The sequence below is a fragment of the Podarcis bocagei genome (assembly GCF_964188305.1).
Source record: "Podarcis bocagei genome assembly, chromosome: 6".
Classification (NCBI taxonomy): domain Eukaryota; kingdom Metazoa; phylum Chordata; class Lepidosauria; order Squamata; family Lacertidae; genus Podarcis; species Podarcis bocagei.
The window spans coordinates 85582872-85597598 of NC_138130.1; the positions used below are offsets into that span (position 1 = coordinate 85582872).

Genomic DNA, 14727 nt, shown 5'->3' on the forward strand with positions numbered 1-14727 from the left:
CATAGGGAAAATCGTCTTGCGAAGCGCATCGAAAAACAGAAAACCCTTTCGTCTAGCGGGTTTTTCGTCTTGTGAGGCATTCGTCTTGCGGGGCACCACTGTATTATATTTTGCTTTTAAAGGCTGTAATCAGACTGATGTCTTCACAATTGATGACAACTAATTAGCCACCAAGAAGTTGCTTCATTCCTATGACTATTAAGAAGAAACCACTCAGCTCAAAATCAGGGAAGCCCAGCCAAACAGCTGAACTAGATATTTCTCTACAGCTAAAATGTTACTTAACAGAACATGAATATGGCAGAAGACTGTGAAATTTCTGGCCGGGAGCCAAGTAAGACCGGCAAGACAAATGTGAAGCAGCATCAGTGCGACATAGGTGAAATTGTGGCAGTGCCAAATGAAGGTCGGTTTTGAGGAAAGATTCAAAGCAGCAACTAACTGTAAAGCACTCCAATATCCTGATGGGCATGAACAGGTCAGTAGCCTTAGCATGTTATCACAGGATAAAATCACAATATAAAAAACAGAATACATAATTAAAATAAAAACAGAAACAGAATAAAACCCCCCAAAAAAGAACACATTTTAAAAGAGCATTGGATGACAATCAGCCAAAGGGTTTGTTAAAGAGGAACATTTTTGCCTGGGGCCTAAAGGTATATAATGAAGGCACCAGGCAAACCTCCCTGGGGAGAGCATTCTACAAATGGGGAGCCACTGCAGATAAGGCCCGTTCTCGTGTTGCCACCCTCCGGACCTCTCGAGGAGGAGGCACACGAAAAAGGACCTCAGAAGATGTTCTCAGGGTCCTGGTAGGTTCATATGGAAAGAGGTGGTCCTTTAGGTATTGCAGTCCTGAGATGTTTTAAGGCTTTATAGGTCAAAACCAGCACTTTGAATTCAGCCCAGAAACTAGTTGGTAACCAGTGCAGTTGGATAGGCTAAAATCCAGCCTTGGATCTCAAAGTTTAAGCTTGGATTCTACATATATACAAACACAGGTGCTGATTCCATGATCAGAATGGCATAGCATTTTGCCTAAGGATGAGTTCCAGAAATTCAAACTAGCAGGCATTGGAATTGCAGGGCGTGGGGATTATAGAGGTACTACAGGGAACAAGCTACTGCTTCCAGGTCCACCTTTTGCTCTCACAGTAACATTCTGCACTGAATTGGCTGAGCATTTCAGCTGCAGCATTCTCTAGAGTGACTTTCACACATTACATAACTAGCTCTGTATCAACTCACATAGGGAATGACTTGCAGAACCTTTTCCATTATATGTAGACGTTGTAGCCTAAGGGCAAATTGGTGGATGTTTGCGCTGCAAAATTAATTACCCGTCCACTGAATTTTTTAAAAAATAAATGTTCTCCTGTATGCACATAGTAAATTTTCACTATTTGAAGAGAGGGAAAATGTAATTTTCTAATCATAATTAATATATGACCTTACTGTTTGCCTGAGGATATTTGTCAGACCGTACCTGCAAATTAGGCAGCCTACAGATTTCTCAACCTTAGCTTTCCATTAAAAAGAGGGAGGGGAGAATCTTAAAAATCTCTGTGTGAAATAAGGTATGTACGTGTGGGGGAACAGTATTACTTTTTAAATGTGTTTAATTTTCTTGTCATAAAGGGGACGGGGAGAAAAGGCCAAAGTCTCCTCCTAAATAAAGAGTATTAGATTTATTCACTGAAAGGCTGCTGTAGGTTGGGACATTTATCATAATGTCAAAACTCTACAGGCAAGTGGGATTCAGATAAACCTCCAGACTCTTGACAGTCAATACTTTGAAGACATACTGTACTTCCTAAGTATTTTAATATGCCTGCCAAGGTGTCACATTTGGGGCACTGTCAAAAGCGGGGGGGGGGGGGGGCCCTTAAGACGACAGAGGAAGAAATACCCAGAGTAAGTGGGTGAAAAGTATTGCAGATTATGAATATGTGCATGAGTAGATGAAAATTACAGCTGCTCCTGCATTGTTTGGGGGCGAAAGACATCTTGACAGTTTTGAAGGAAGTTATTCTATTTACTGCAGTAATGAACAACAGCGCGAAAGTTCTGCTCTGAGCATTTTGCACCCATTAGTATGCAAGAGCTGCACCTGTTTTTTGGCCAACTTACTCAGAAGAATTAAGTTCAGCGGGTGGCGCTGTGGGTAAAAGCCTCAGCGCCTAGGGCTTGCCGATCGAAAGGTCGGCGGTTCGAATCCCCGCGGCGGGGTGCGCTCCCGCTGCTCGGTCCCAGCGCCTGCCAACCTAGCAGTTCGAAAGCACCCCCGGGTGCAAGTAGATAAATAGGTACCGCTTACCAGCGGGAAGGTAAACGGCGTTCCGTGTGCTGCGCTGGCTCGCCAGATGCGGCTTTGTCACGCTGGCCACGTGACCCGGAAGTGTCTCCGGACAGCGCTGGCCCCCGGCCTATAGATGTGAGATGGGCGCACAAACCCCAGAGTCTGTCAAGACTGGCCCGTTCGGGCAGGGGTACCTTTACCTTTACTATGTCTAATGGGGCCTACTACTCCAAAGTAAGTGCATGTAGGACTGCTGCCTAGAACGGCAGCATTTTTCTTTTCTTTTTTTTTGGAAATAATATTTATTCAAGATTTTAAAAGTTACAATAAGAACAATAAGAACAATTTATGTGGTATTGGTAAAAAGATATAAAGGATTAAGTAAAAATGAATTGATGAAAGAGAGAATGTAAAGCTACAGTATTTTAAAATAAATTATCAAGATAAAAATTAGGTTGGAAGGATTTGCTAAAACAACAATTTAAATTAGAATACAAAAATGGGAGGTGAGAGGAGGTCAAGGAAATAAGTAAAGGAAGAAAGTTATGTAAAGGTTTAATTTGTTTCTTTTCCCCTTTTTCTTTTTCTTTTTTTGAATGTTTGTATTTTATCTGTCTTTTTTAAAATTTCTTTTTTCTTCTTCTTTGTTTTTATTAGAACGGCAGCATTTTTCACCCAAACATATATCCTTGCATCACTGCATGCCAGCCACCCACAACTTCATGTCCTCCAGATTTTTTGGACCAGAACTCACCTGTGACTATTGGCTATCCTGGCTAAGGGTGATAGGAGTCATAGTCCAAAATGTCTGGAAGATCCCAGGAAGGAGAATGCAGCTGTACATTATCACTTTATATGCTATATACTGTTTAAAGACAGATCTTCCAAAACAGTGATTTTTGCAAGTTCTTGTTGAGTAAAAGTGTTTGTTTTTAATTAATCCCAGTTTGAATTTATATCCAAATCAGTCAAATGCTTAAAGGAGACTAAGAGAAAAATCCACCGAACTATCAGACCATTTTGAGTTCTAAGGGAGTAATTTAGAAGCAAGTGGTTGGCAAAGCAATTCTAATGAGTATCTTCTATAGAAAAGCTTCCAATGATTCAGAAGGAAAAATCTCACTCCCCCCAATTTAACTATACCTTTACCTTTACCTACTTTAAATGAGGAACATTTCTGCCTTCAGGGGATCCACCAACATTAGGGTGGGATCAGATTGGTACTATAAATACATACTACCTGCATAAGAAACCTGCGTTAGAACCGCAAAGCAACTCTGCCATCAAATTGCAGCCTCTGCCCTCACTCCCCATCTGCAATAATGGGGAATTAATACTGACCTACTTCGCAAGGTTGTTGTAAGGATTAATGAGATGTGTGCGAAGTACTCTGGGCACTTAGAAAGGTATCATACATACCGTTAATCTTTTAAAAACCATTCCTGTTGTTTGTAAGCCTGGTAAGGGTGTTGTAAACTCACAACTGCATAATATTAAAAAGTCAACCACCCCCCATTGCAGACAGTGTCTTGCTGGGTAAAATAGTTCCATCCTTCCCTTTTGATACAAGGCATTTGCCATTAACTTTCAGCTCCCTCTTGTTTGAATGCTGTGAAAGTACGGAAAGCAAGATCGATCTGCGTTTTATTATGCTCTTCATAATTTTAAGTACCTAAGTCAAATCTATTAACTCTTCTTTCAAGGTTAAGTAATTTGAGACATCAGATTTGCATACAAGTTCCATTTTCCTTCTCTTCAGAGCTTGGTAAAAGAGCTGCTTGTTTTCCCCCAACTTTATATAAAGGATAAAGGGACCCCTGACCATTAGGTCCCGTCGTGACCGACTCTGGGGTTGCGGAGCTCATCTAGCTGTATTGGCCGAGGGAGCCGGCGTACAGCTCCCGGGTCATGTGGCCAGCATGACTAAGCCACTTCTGGCAAACCAGAGCAGCGCACGGAGACGCCGTTTACCTTCCCGCCAGAGAAGGTATTTATCTACTTGCACTTTGACGTGCTTTCGAACTGCTAGGTGGGCAGGAGCAGGGACCGAGCAATGGGAGCTCACCCCGTCCCGGGGATTCGAACCGCCAACCTTCTGATCAGCAGGTATAAAACCAGGAAATTCAGTATTTGACTTTTTTCTGTTTAACATATACTTTTTAGGGACAATTTTGAAGGATTTCTATTGCACACACTTGAATGTCTCCTACACAGTGTAACTTTCTCTTAATTTCTATCACTTTGGTATGTCAAGTATTAGTTTGCTCAGATTATCATAGCTTTATGCATGCAGCTGTGGTATGGGAAATGGGCCAATTATGGGCCAATTATGAAGTTTTCCAAGCGTGGGGAATCCAAGAACAATATAATTCATTAAAATACAAACCCCAAATTAATAAAAAAATTGAAAATGCAAGTAAAGCAATTAAATTCCAAGGATAAGAGGTAATGAAGAAGTGTGAGATGAATGATTGCAGTATTATAAATCAATGAACCAGTTCACTGACAAATTCATGAACTCTGAAAATTAGGTTTTTGTACTTTTATTGCCAAGTTACAAAATACTTTATCAGTCACTCCTTCAGACTTTTAAAAATGCGTAAGTGAACAACCCACATTAATCTGACATTTTAAAAAATAAAATCAGCTAATAGTTACATTGGAAGAATGGTTTTATAGTACATTCTTCACAATGAAAAGCATTTTTTTTAAAAAAATATCAAATTTATTAGCACCCTTATTATTGGATTCAAAGGGTATTTATTTTTATACAATGGACTTCATTATCCTTCATGATATGAAAGGAACTTGAAACGGTAATGAAATAGTATTAGCAGGAGTATTGACAAAAGAATCTAAGTGACTCTTGATTTAGAATACGACTGCAATTTTTATACTGCATTTGAGGATTCCTGTATAATTGCAGCTTTTACATACAGATCAGACAATTTACTTCTGTTTCAAAGAGATGCAGAAGTATTCCTTCTAGAGAACTTGTGGGCTGCATTTTCATGTTCCCATCTGACAATTCTGCTAAGCAATTTTGTGATTCATTATGAAATCTTACATATGTACCTGGGAGTCCAAGGAACTTGTTTCTGAGAAAGTGATCACTAAGTCCCAGGGAAATGTGTCATAAGCCCCCACCCAATTAGTCTGCAGGTAAAGGGGGAAAGACATGAGGCGGTACTAAGACCCAACAGCAGAGGCAGCCAAAATGGTATCCTTTAGATGTGCCTGGACTACAACTCCCATCAACTCCAATGATACAGTCAACGGTCAGAGATGATGGGAGATATTGCTCACCTATAAAGGGCATATAATCTCTGCCAGCAGAGATTACCAGGATTCTAGACAGCAATACATGAGGTTGCTGCCAAGAATTGCAACTTCATGTCAAATTCTCCTCCTGTTCCCCTAACGTATAATTATGGAGATAGGCCACCATCACATTCTCAGTTTTCCTACTACCACCCCACATTACTAACTGCCTCTACAGGGGCAGAGGGGAAAAGGAACATAAAATGAGGTGATCTCATCATACATTTCTATAAAGGTACAGTGTGGGAGAGGGTAAATCCATTTTTGGGAGAGAGTGCAAGGAGGAGCCTGGCTCCTGATATGATAAAACTGTAGTCAACAAGGATCCCAACACAGAATGTGCACTGGCCCATGGCTGCTTAGGGAGCAGAGGCGAGCAGAAAGATGTGAGTAAAATAAATGAGAAAGCAAGGAAAATAAAAACTAGGAATGTTCCATGAGTGGATGAGACCTTGAGGAGAAGGAAAAGGAAATGATGGAAGATTATGGAAACAGAATTTTTCTACAGAGATGGCTCCACTTGCTGTTTGCAACATGGTGGTTTGAAGAATATACCCAAGGAGTCGTCTCACCAGAAGGAATGGGGTGAGCAGCAATTTTGGGACTACAGCTCTAGAACAGGAGTGGTGAACCTTCCCCTCACCCCCTTAGGATGGACTGATGACCCACAGGAAAAGTCTATCATGGTCTGCTGCTGTCGGTGGACAGAGCCAAACCCAACCAAGAGCTGGAAGTGGGTGGGGCTTGCAGGATTGCTTAACACTCTCTCTGTTCCCCAGCCTTCACACACATGCACACACCACAGGAAGCATTTTCCAGAACGGCCATCTAGAGAGCCTCTGCAGACCCAGATGCTGCTGTGGGCCACGTAAAAGCAGACTGAGGGTCTCAAGTTCTCCATCCCAGTTCTAGAGCGTTCAGAAACCCCTTCCGTGCAGGTGAAAATCCGTATGTGGGGCTGCCCAGAGACTGCACATAGGAAGTAGGAATCAAAAAGGATGAGGGCCAGAACACTGTTAGCTCTGCAGTTCAAGAGCTTGGAGTCTGGGGCTAGCTTGAGCCAAAAAAAAAAAGCTGATATACTGTATTAGTATTAAGCCCCACATGCACAACACCAACATGCAATGTTAAATTACAGCTGATGTTCCTGGCTAATTACAGAAGACAAAAGTAGGCATGCTATTTCCACCCCCTGCCAAATAATAAAACATTCTGCTACCATCTCTTCAGCCTCTCCTTGTCAGGAACCTTTCAGTAAACTTTTAATAGTTCCTTAGATTCTTTGAAACAGGGATTATTTCTTCTTGTATCTATCTAGAACAGGGCTCTGACCTGTTATAGATTTTTAGGCCCTATCAACAGAAATGCTATAAATAACAATAATGAGGAAAATGATCAATGAGCATTATAGAGATAGAGTAACCTTTGTAACTATTCTCTGCTGTCAAGTTCACAAACTTTCAGCTCTGGTTTATGACAAATAAATGGCCCAGAAACAATCTTTGCATTTTTATGGCCTACAATTTACTTTTTTTCTAATGCCAAAAAGGGAGTTTAAAGTACCGACATTAAAGCTTTACATTATAGCTGAAATCAATCACATTATAGCTATGACACTTCCTGAATAATTCATTAGAGTTTCAATCACATCTATGAAAAATGTAGGCATTTAAATAAAATGTATTATGCTGAAGGCCTCATTGATACAGGACTCTCTAGTGGTCTCTTCTTGGTGGTTTATAATATCATGTCCTCTGCTATAATGACCCTTCAAACATTGCCTTGCTTTCTGCCTATGAGCGTCAAGAAACCAAAATTTAACATTGTCACAATATGGAACGAGGAAACGTTGGCTCTCTAGAATTTGTTGGACTACAACTCTCCTCAGCCTCAGCCAGTATGGATATGGGAGTTGTAGCTCAATGACAACTGGAGGGGACACAGTTTCCTCATTTCTGAAATAGGCAACTAACCAGCGTGCTTTGGTTGCATACTGGCTTCCATGTCACTTGTAATAATTGAAGCTAGACGGTCACATGGGAGTGGCTGGCCAACACAGTCACTTGTCAGCCACGGTTGCCTGTCCCCAGGGAATAGCAATGGTGATGTGAGAGGCAGTCATGTTGTCCACTTCTACTGCCTCATCTCCCCAGTTCATACAGTGGAGAAGCACAGGAAAACATCATCCAAATTCTATAAAATGCTTTAAAAAACCATATGTTTTGGATTGGCTAAATGTTATGCAAAACCCTTCATTCCCCAGGGTACACATGTCAGCATTTCACAGTGTTTTGTCTCCAATATTCTGGCAAATGGAAGGAAATCAACTTACCCTGTGTTTTTCTTTAATCTTCTTCCTATATTCTTCTTTGTCAAATTTGTCCTCTTCCTGCAGCCTCTCTTTTGCTTTGTTGAGACTGATTCCACCACTGTCGTCGTCATCTTCTGCTTCGTCGTGAACAGATTTTTGTGCGGGTGGCCACTGCTGAATTAGCTGGATTTAAAAAGAACAATGAAAAATATCATTGCATCACCCTACATTCTAATTCTGATTCAAGACTTGAATCAGACTTGAAGTACACGACTTGAAGTGCTGTCACTTATGTAGCCAAAACAGGAACAGCCACAACACAGCAAGAGAGGTGTCAACACAGCAAGAGAGGTGTCAACCTGGAGTAGCCCTAAGGTCTGCAGAAGTACAAAAAAAAAAAAGAATTAGGAAATCTATCCTGTGGGACCCTGAAAATAGCCCTGTGAGCACTGAGTGTCCTCAATGACCACAAAATAATGACCAAATGCCTCCCCCCCAAAAAAAAAACCTAGATAGTTGGGGCAGTGGAATAGAGTATGTCTGCCCAATGATAACAATGGACAGGAGCACACCATACTGCAAGTTTGTTGCGGGTCCCACTGGTAAATTCAGTTCAATGTAATTGAACATTTAATTGCAAATAATTAGTTGTCACAATGTTTTATTTGAAGGCAACAACTGTGTAACTCAAAATCTTACACAGAACCGAAAAGAGCTGCTTCAAGGAAAAACAAGCACCCTAAGCTAACATTTGAAATTAAGTGAAAAGAAAGATAGAGGGCAGCAGCAAGGCGTTTGGGATCCAAACAAAAGGATTTTGCAGCGTGGAAGGATGGCAAAGTGGCACAGCAGGATGATGAGCTTCTTGGAATTATTGGAAATGGGGAGTTAGTGTGTTTGGAGAATCAAAAGTCTCAAGGTCTGCTGCATGGAGAGAGAGCGGGGAAGGAAGAACCAATGGATGTGCAATGGTGAATGCAAGGTCTCAGGCACATTGGAACGATAGGATTATAGACCTGGAAGAGTCATTGAAAATCTGCTAGTCCAGCCCTCTCCTTAGTGCAGGATCTGCAATGCAGCATGCACTGAGCTGGCATGCAGAAATGCACACATGGACCTAAGATTTCTCATAATGTACTTCCTAAGCACCTACAACAACTAGGTGCTGCATACTGTATGTGTTGTTTAAAGTATGTGTTGAGTTATACAAGTATTATACAAACTGATATTGTCAAATGCAGAGGCTTCTGCAAAGGCCACCCTTGTGTCTTTAAAGTCTTGTTTTCATATTTCTCTCCCTCTGAGATCAGCTCAGAATATATCACCAAAGCCCATATTGCTACTTCACATTCTGAACGCAGCGCCGCATCCAACACGATCATTCCTCACACAAATTCATAAAAACCACTCTTAATACATCGACCTAATTATAGAAACTGACAGTTCAGCATCCACGGCTGCCACAGAAACACATTACAGGGCTTCCTAAAAAGAAGGAAAAAACCATGGCAACTTTTTATCAAGCTACTATACTCACTTATCCATCGTCTGCAGTTTCAAATTAGCCTTTGAAACAGCAATGCGCTGTATTTATTTTAAGAAGCAAAGCATTACGACTTCAGCTTAATCAGAGCGTTTGTCGTAGCCTTCTGTGCAGCCAAACTAAATGCTTCGTTCTCAGGCAAGAAATCATGGGCCATTGTAATCTGCTGGCGATGCATTTCCATAGAAATTTAGTACCGCAAACATGGCCACAGTGATCCATCGGTCAGTATAGTCTCAAAGACTGCATTTGGCCTATTGTGCCCTTGAGACTATAAAAGGGGGTCAAAAGCTGTTGCATGCAGGAAGGGACAGGAGGGTCTCTGTTCCAAACCATACTGTGAATAACCAATATTTCACCGGTAAGGAGCATCTGCAAATTCAGCAACACCTACCTGCAACCTAGCAACACTTCCTCTTTCCTTCCACCCTACAAGTTACTGTACAGTCACATTAGATTGCAGAAGGAATTGAAACTGACAATTGTCACCATCTGCTATGGAAAAAGCCCACCAGTATTTCTTCCTCTCAGTTTTATTGTGGTTTTGCAGACCCCCCAAAAGCACATTCCTGGTAATTAGCATTCTGCAAATCACACATCTAAGTGCCTGATAATGAAGACTAGGAGATAATTTTTATATTTTCAGTGAAAACACAGTGGTGCTCAGGCTTATGAAGAACAATGGATATTTTTTGCTTAACTGGTAGTTTTCAAACCATGATGAATTCTGGGGTTCCTCTTGGGAACTTCTTTGGGGGTGTTCAACAAGAGTAAGATCACTAATGACAAATATATCTGAAAAAGAGCCTGGCAACCATTATCCATCTTCCCTACAGTGTGCAGGGAGTACTAGTTGAATTCTAATTGGACAGGACAGTATCAACTGAATATGACAAGAATCCTTTGCAAGGTCTCAGTATTCCAAAGCCACTTCATAATTTATTGGCACACCCCAATGTGGGAAGTGTGTGCCAAAATTTGAAAATTTGAAAGCTTGTGTTCTAGGCCCAACACTAACACTAACACACACACACACACACACACACACACACACAGACACACTTCTCAGGATAAGCCAGCCAATTTTCTTAGATCTTACCTCTCCATCTTCAGTAAAGACAATTTTTGTGTTTACTTTAAATTTTCTCTTCAATACTTTTTTAGCTTCCTTTGTTTTAGTTATTTTCTTCTTCGGCTTTGAATTCGATGTACTCTATAAAAGAAGAGCAGAAGAAAGACAGCATGGTTAACTTTTAGCAAAGAGGGATTCCAGTAAAAGGATGGAAATATGCCACTGCCACCAACCAAAAGGCGCATCTGTGCTACAAAGAGCACACGTGTTGTTGTTGTTGTATTAATTAATTTATTAAATTTTTATACCACCCTTCATCCAAAGATCACACAGTGGTTCACAACATAAAAATACAAGTTGAGAACACAAAATGCATAATAAGACAAAAAGAAACACAAACCAATAACCCCCCTCCCACAAATAAAGAAACTGCAGCAAAAATAAGTCTAAATCACCTCACATTTATTCCCACCGGCTGATGCCCAACCCATAAAACAAGAAGCTACATTGCTTTCAGAAGATGCTCAGGCTCAGCTCAGCCTTTAGTGAATCTTGTTGGGGAAAAGGAATTCTGAATATATCTTCAGATGCTGCATTTAACATAAAATAATTAATACGTAAACCAAGAATCGATTGCCATGTCTTATATGTTTGGGTTTAGGATTTCACAACTGGACACAGCTTCCAAAGGTGCTGAAGACTGCCTGATGTGCAGACATCCAAATCACCTTCAGAGTAAAGTTTTATAACTTTGTCAAGCAGCCCTCTGTTGCCAAAAGAACCCCTCTAAGACACTACAGAGGCAGTGAAAAACTGCCTCCACATTCAAGTAGCAGCTCCACTACTGAAATGTGAAGAAAAGTTTGTGATATGGGACACCTGTATTGCCTGGAAATTGTCCGCTCTTTTAAAGTTTCTTACAAACATAATACATAATATTCGAAGTAAAACTGAGAAGAAGAAAGACGAAGAAGAATTTAGCACTACAAGGTACCAAACAAACTTGGCTCAGGTATCTTACATACCAAGCCCTTTTTGCTGGAATCATTTGAAATAGATGCATAGCATGCCCCCAGGCCAAGAACAATGAAATTAAACAAGGAGAGAAAATTGTTCCTTATTTCCTGTTCTATTGCTTCCATCTTAGTAAGCAAGAAATGGATATCGTTAAGTGTGCTCTCCACAATGATTTCCATCCAGAATAAGGGGCAAAGAGAAATGAAGGCATGAATATACATTTCCTTGTGGGCTTTAATGAAAATTACATAGTCAATCATATCTTGCCCTCTGGAATCCAATTTTTAACCTGCCACTTTCAATAACTACCTCTAACATTAGGAAAACAGGCAGCCAGAGGCAATTCGGCAGGGAGGGCTTAAAACTGATTCAGATTTCATCCAGGTCTCCAGCAATGGCAATATTGATTCCATTTTGAACATTTTGGAAGAGACTCTGCTGCCTTCCAGAAACAGGTGAGCAGGGAGCCAGGGGCTTATTTCAACTGTTCCAGGACCATTTCAGCATCTACTGCACTTTACATCCTTGAATCCTGGTGCTGCAGGAGACTCTTGAGAGTCCCATGGACTGCAAGAAGATCAAACCTATCCATTCTGAAGGAAATCAGCCCTGAGTGCTCACTGGAAGGACAGATCCTGAAGCTGAGGCTCCAATACTTTGGCCACCTCATGAGAAGAGAAGACTCCCTGGAAAAGACCCGGATGTTGGGAAAGATGGAGGGCACAAGGAGAAGGGGACGACAGAGGACGAAATGGTTGGACAGTGTTCTCGAAGCTACCAGCATGAGTTTGACCAAACTGCGGGAGGCAGTGGAAGACAGGAGTGCCTTGCGTGCTCTGGTCCATGAAGAGACGGACACGACTAAACGACAAAACAACAAGAACAGAGTCCTGCTGTGTTGGATGAGTTTCAGTTGGCAAGGCTTGAGGATGTGGACAAGGTGCTTCGATTGGTTAGGACAACCACTTGCGCTCTTGCCCCTCGTGGCTGAAAAAAACTTGCAGGGAGGGGACAGCTGGCTGGGCCAGGGAGGTGATCAACGCCTCCTTACAAGAGGCGGTGGTTCCTACCTGTTTGAAGGAGGCAGGGGTAAAAGAAATCCTCCATGGACTCAAAAAACTTAAGTAACTACTGGCCAGTTGCTCATCTCCCCTTCTTGGGCAAGGTTCTTGGGTGGGTGGTTATGGACCAGACCTGGGTGCTCTTGGAGGAAACTGATTCTCCAAGATCCATTTCAATTGGGGTTTAGGCTCAGTTTTGGCACAGAAACTGCTTTGGTCACCCTGTATGATGACCTTAATCAAGAGAGAGACAGGGGAAATATATCCCTGTTAATTCTCCTCAACCACTCAGCAGCTTTTGATACCATCAACCATGGTATCCTTCTGGAGCAGCTTTCTGAGTTTGGGGTTGGTGGCACTACTTTGTTGTGGTTCCGGTCCTACTTGGATTGCCACTCCCAGAGGGTGATGCTTGGGGAGTCTTTTTCAGCCTTCAGGGTTCAATTTTATCCCTTATGCCAAAGGTTTTCAACCTTTTTGGGTCCACGGTTCCCTTGTGAAGCTCAGGAGCCCAGTTACCGTATTTTTCGCCCCATAGAACGCACCGGCCCATAGGACGCACCAGGTTTTTGGGGGGGAAATAAAGGGGGAAAAATTATTTTTCCCCCAGGCACTTGTGGGACCGGCAGCGGGGAGAAGCACTCTTCTCCCCGCCGCCAGCCTTCAGACCAGGTCCGGGGACAGCGCGAAGACGCGCTGCACCTCCCCGCTGTCCCCGGAGCTTGCGGGGCTGGCGGCGGGGAGAAGCATGCATCTCCCCGCCGTCAGCCTCCAAACCACATCGGGAGACAGCGGGATGGCGGCGTTCCGCCTCCTCGCTGTCCCCCGACCTTGTGGGGCTGGCGCTGGGGCTCTCCTGAAGCCTGGAGAGCGACAGGGGTCGGTGCACACCGAAAGTGCGTCCTATAGGGCGAAAAATACGGTATGTCACCCCTTGTCCGCAGAGCTGGCAGCTCCTCATCCCTTTTTGAACCCCCTCCCTTGTGGAGTGTTTCTCCCCTCTCCCTGAGAGTCCTTTCGGCTGCCGCCCCTGGTTTCTGAGCTGCCCTCCCCCTGCCCCCAAGAGAAGTGCCTTCCCACACTGCTCCACAGGGGCCTGGGAAGCACCCCCTGGCCAGCCCCATAGGCACCATTTTCCTGGTAAGCTTGTAGCCAGGGCTGCTGCAACAAACAGCTGTGCAAACCTTTGGGAGGCAGAGATGCAAGAGGGCATCAGAGGAAGGGAGGGAAGGAGAGTGAGAGGGACAGGGGCCATTGTTGCTTGCGGCACCCCTAGCCATCATTCAAGGCGCCCTAGAGTGCCATGGCACACTGGTTGAAAACCACTGCCTTATGCTATTTAACATCTACATGAAACTGCCAAGTGGTTTCATCTGGAGTTTTGGAGTACAATGTCAGCAATATGCTGACGACACACAGCTCTACTTTTCCTTTACATCTGCAGGTGAGGCAGTGGATGTGCTGGACCAATGTTTTACCTTAGTAATGGTTCTTTCATCTGCTCCACACTTACACAGAACAGCCTCTGTGAGGGATAATACTGCAGAAAAATCTGTTTTGGGGTCTGTGTTTCCAGTACTTGTGACGTAAAAGAGGCTGGGAGAAAAAATATGAAGTAGCTGTTTTGATGTTTCATCTTCTTTTTCTTTCTTTTTTTCAAGAGTTGTGCCTCCAGTTAAAAGAAGAAAAACGTTTACCAAGGGCAGGTATGCGCTTTGATGCTGAACTAAGAACATTATTTTGCTGACATTAACAAAATGTTTCTTTCTGCCCCACAACACTCAGAAACCTTTGCTTTCGAAGTTGTGGAAAGTACTTTGATGAAGGAAAGGGCAACATTCTATGATGAGACGAAAAGCTGCAAGCTATATGTAGTGCCAATTAATGCTGACAAGTTCATTTCCACTCGCAAAATGAGCGGAACTGTGATATATACACACACACACACACACACACACACACGGCATACAGAAGAATTCGCCTGAAGATGTGAAGGTTCACAGTGGGGGAAGACAACAGGGGTAGCTCCAGCAAGTGCCGCTCCCCTAGGCCCTCATAGATATCCCACACACCCTTGGCCCCCAATCTCCCCCACTGTGG

The 14727-nt window shown here is 42.8% G+C and overlaps 1 protein-coding gene across 1 annotated transcript in view; it reads right to left on the minus strand.

Moving 5' to 3' along the window:
• The window catches only part of DDX10 (DEAD-box helicase 10), a 174117-nt gene that overhangs the window by 59960 nt on the left and 99430 nt on the right, over nt 1-14727 (minus strand). The window contains exons 14-15 of the mRNA XM_081199358.1: nt 10577-10690; nt 7956-8117 (exon numbers count right to left, since the gene is read on the minus strand). Of these exons, the coding sequence (XP_081055484.1) occupies nt 7956-8117; nt 10577-10690 (276 nt within the window). The remainder of the gene's footprint in view (nt 1-7955; nt 8118-10576; nt 10691-14727) is intronic.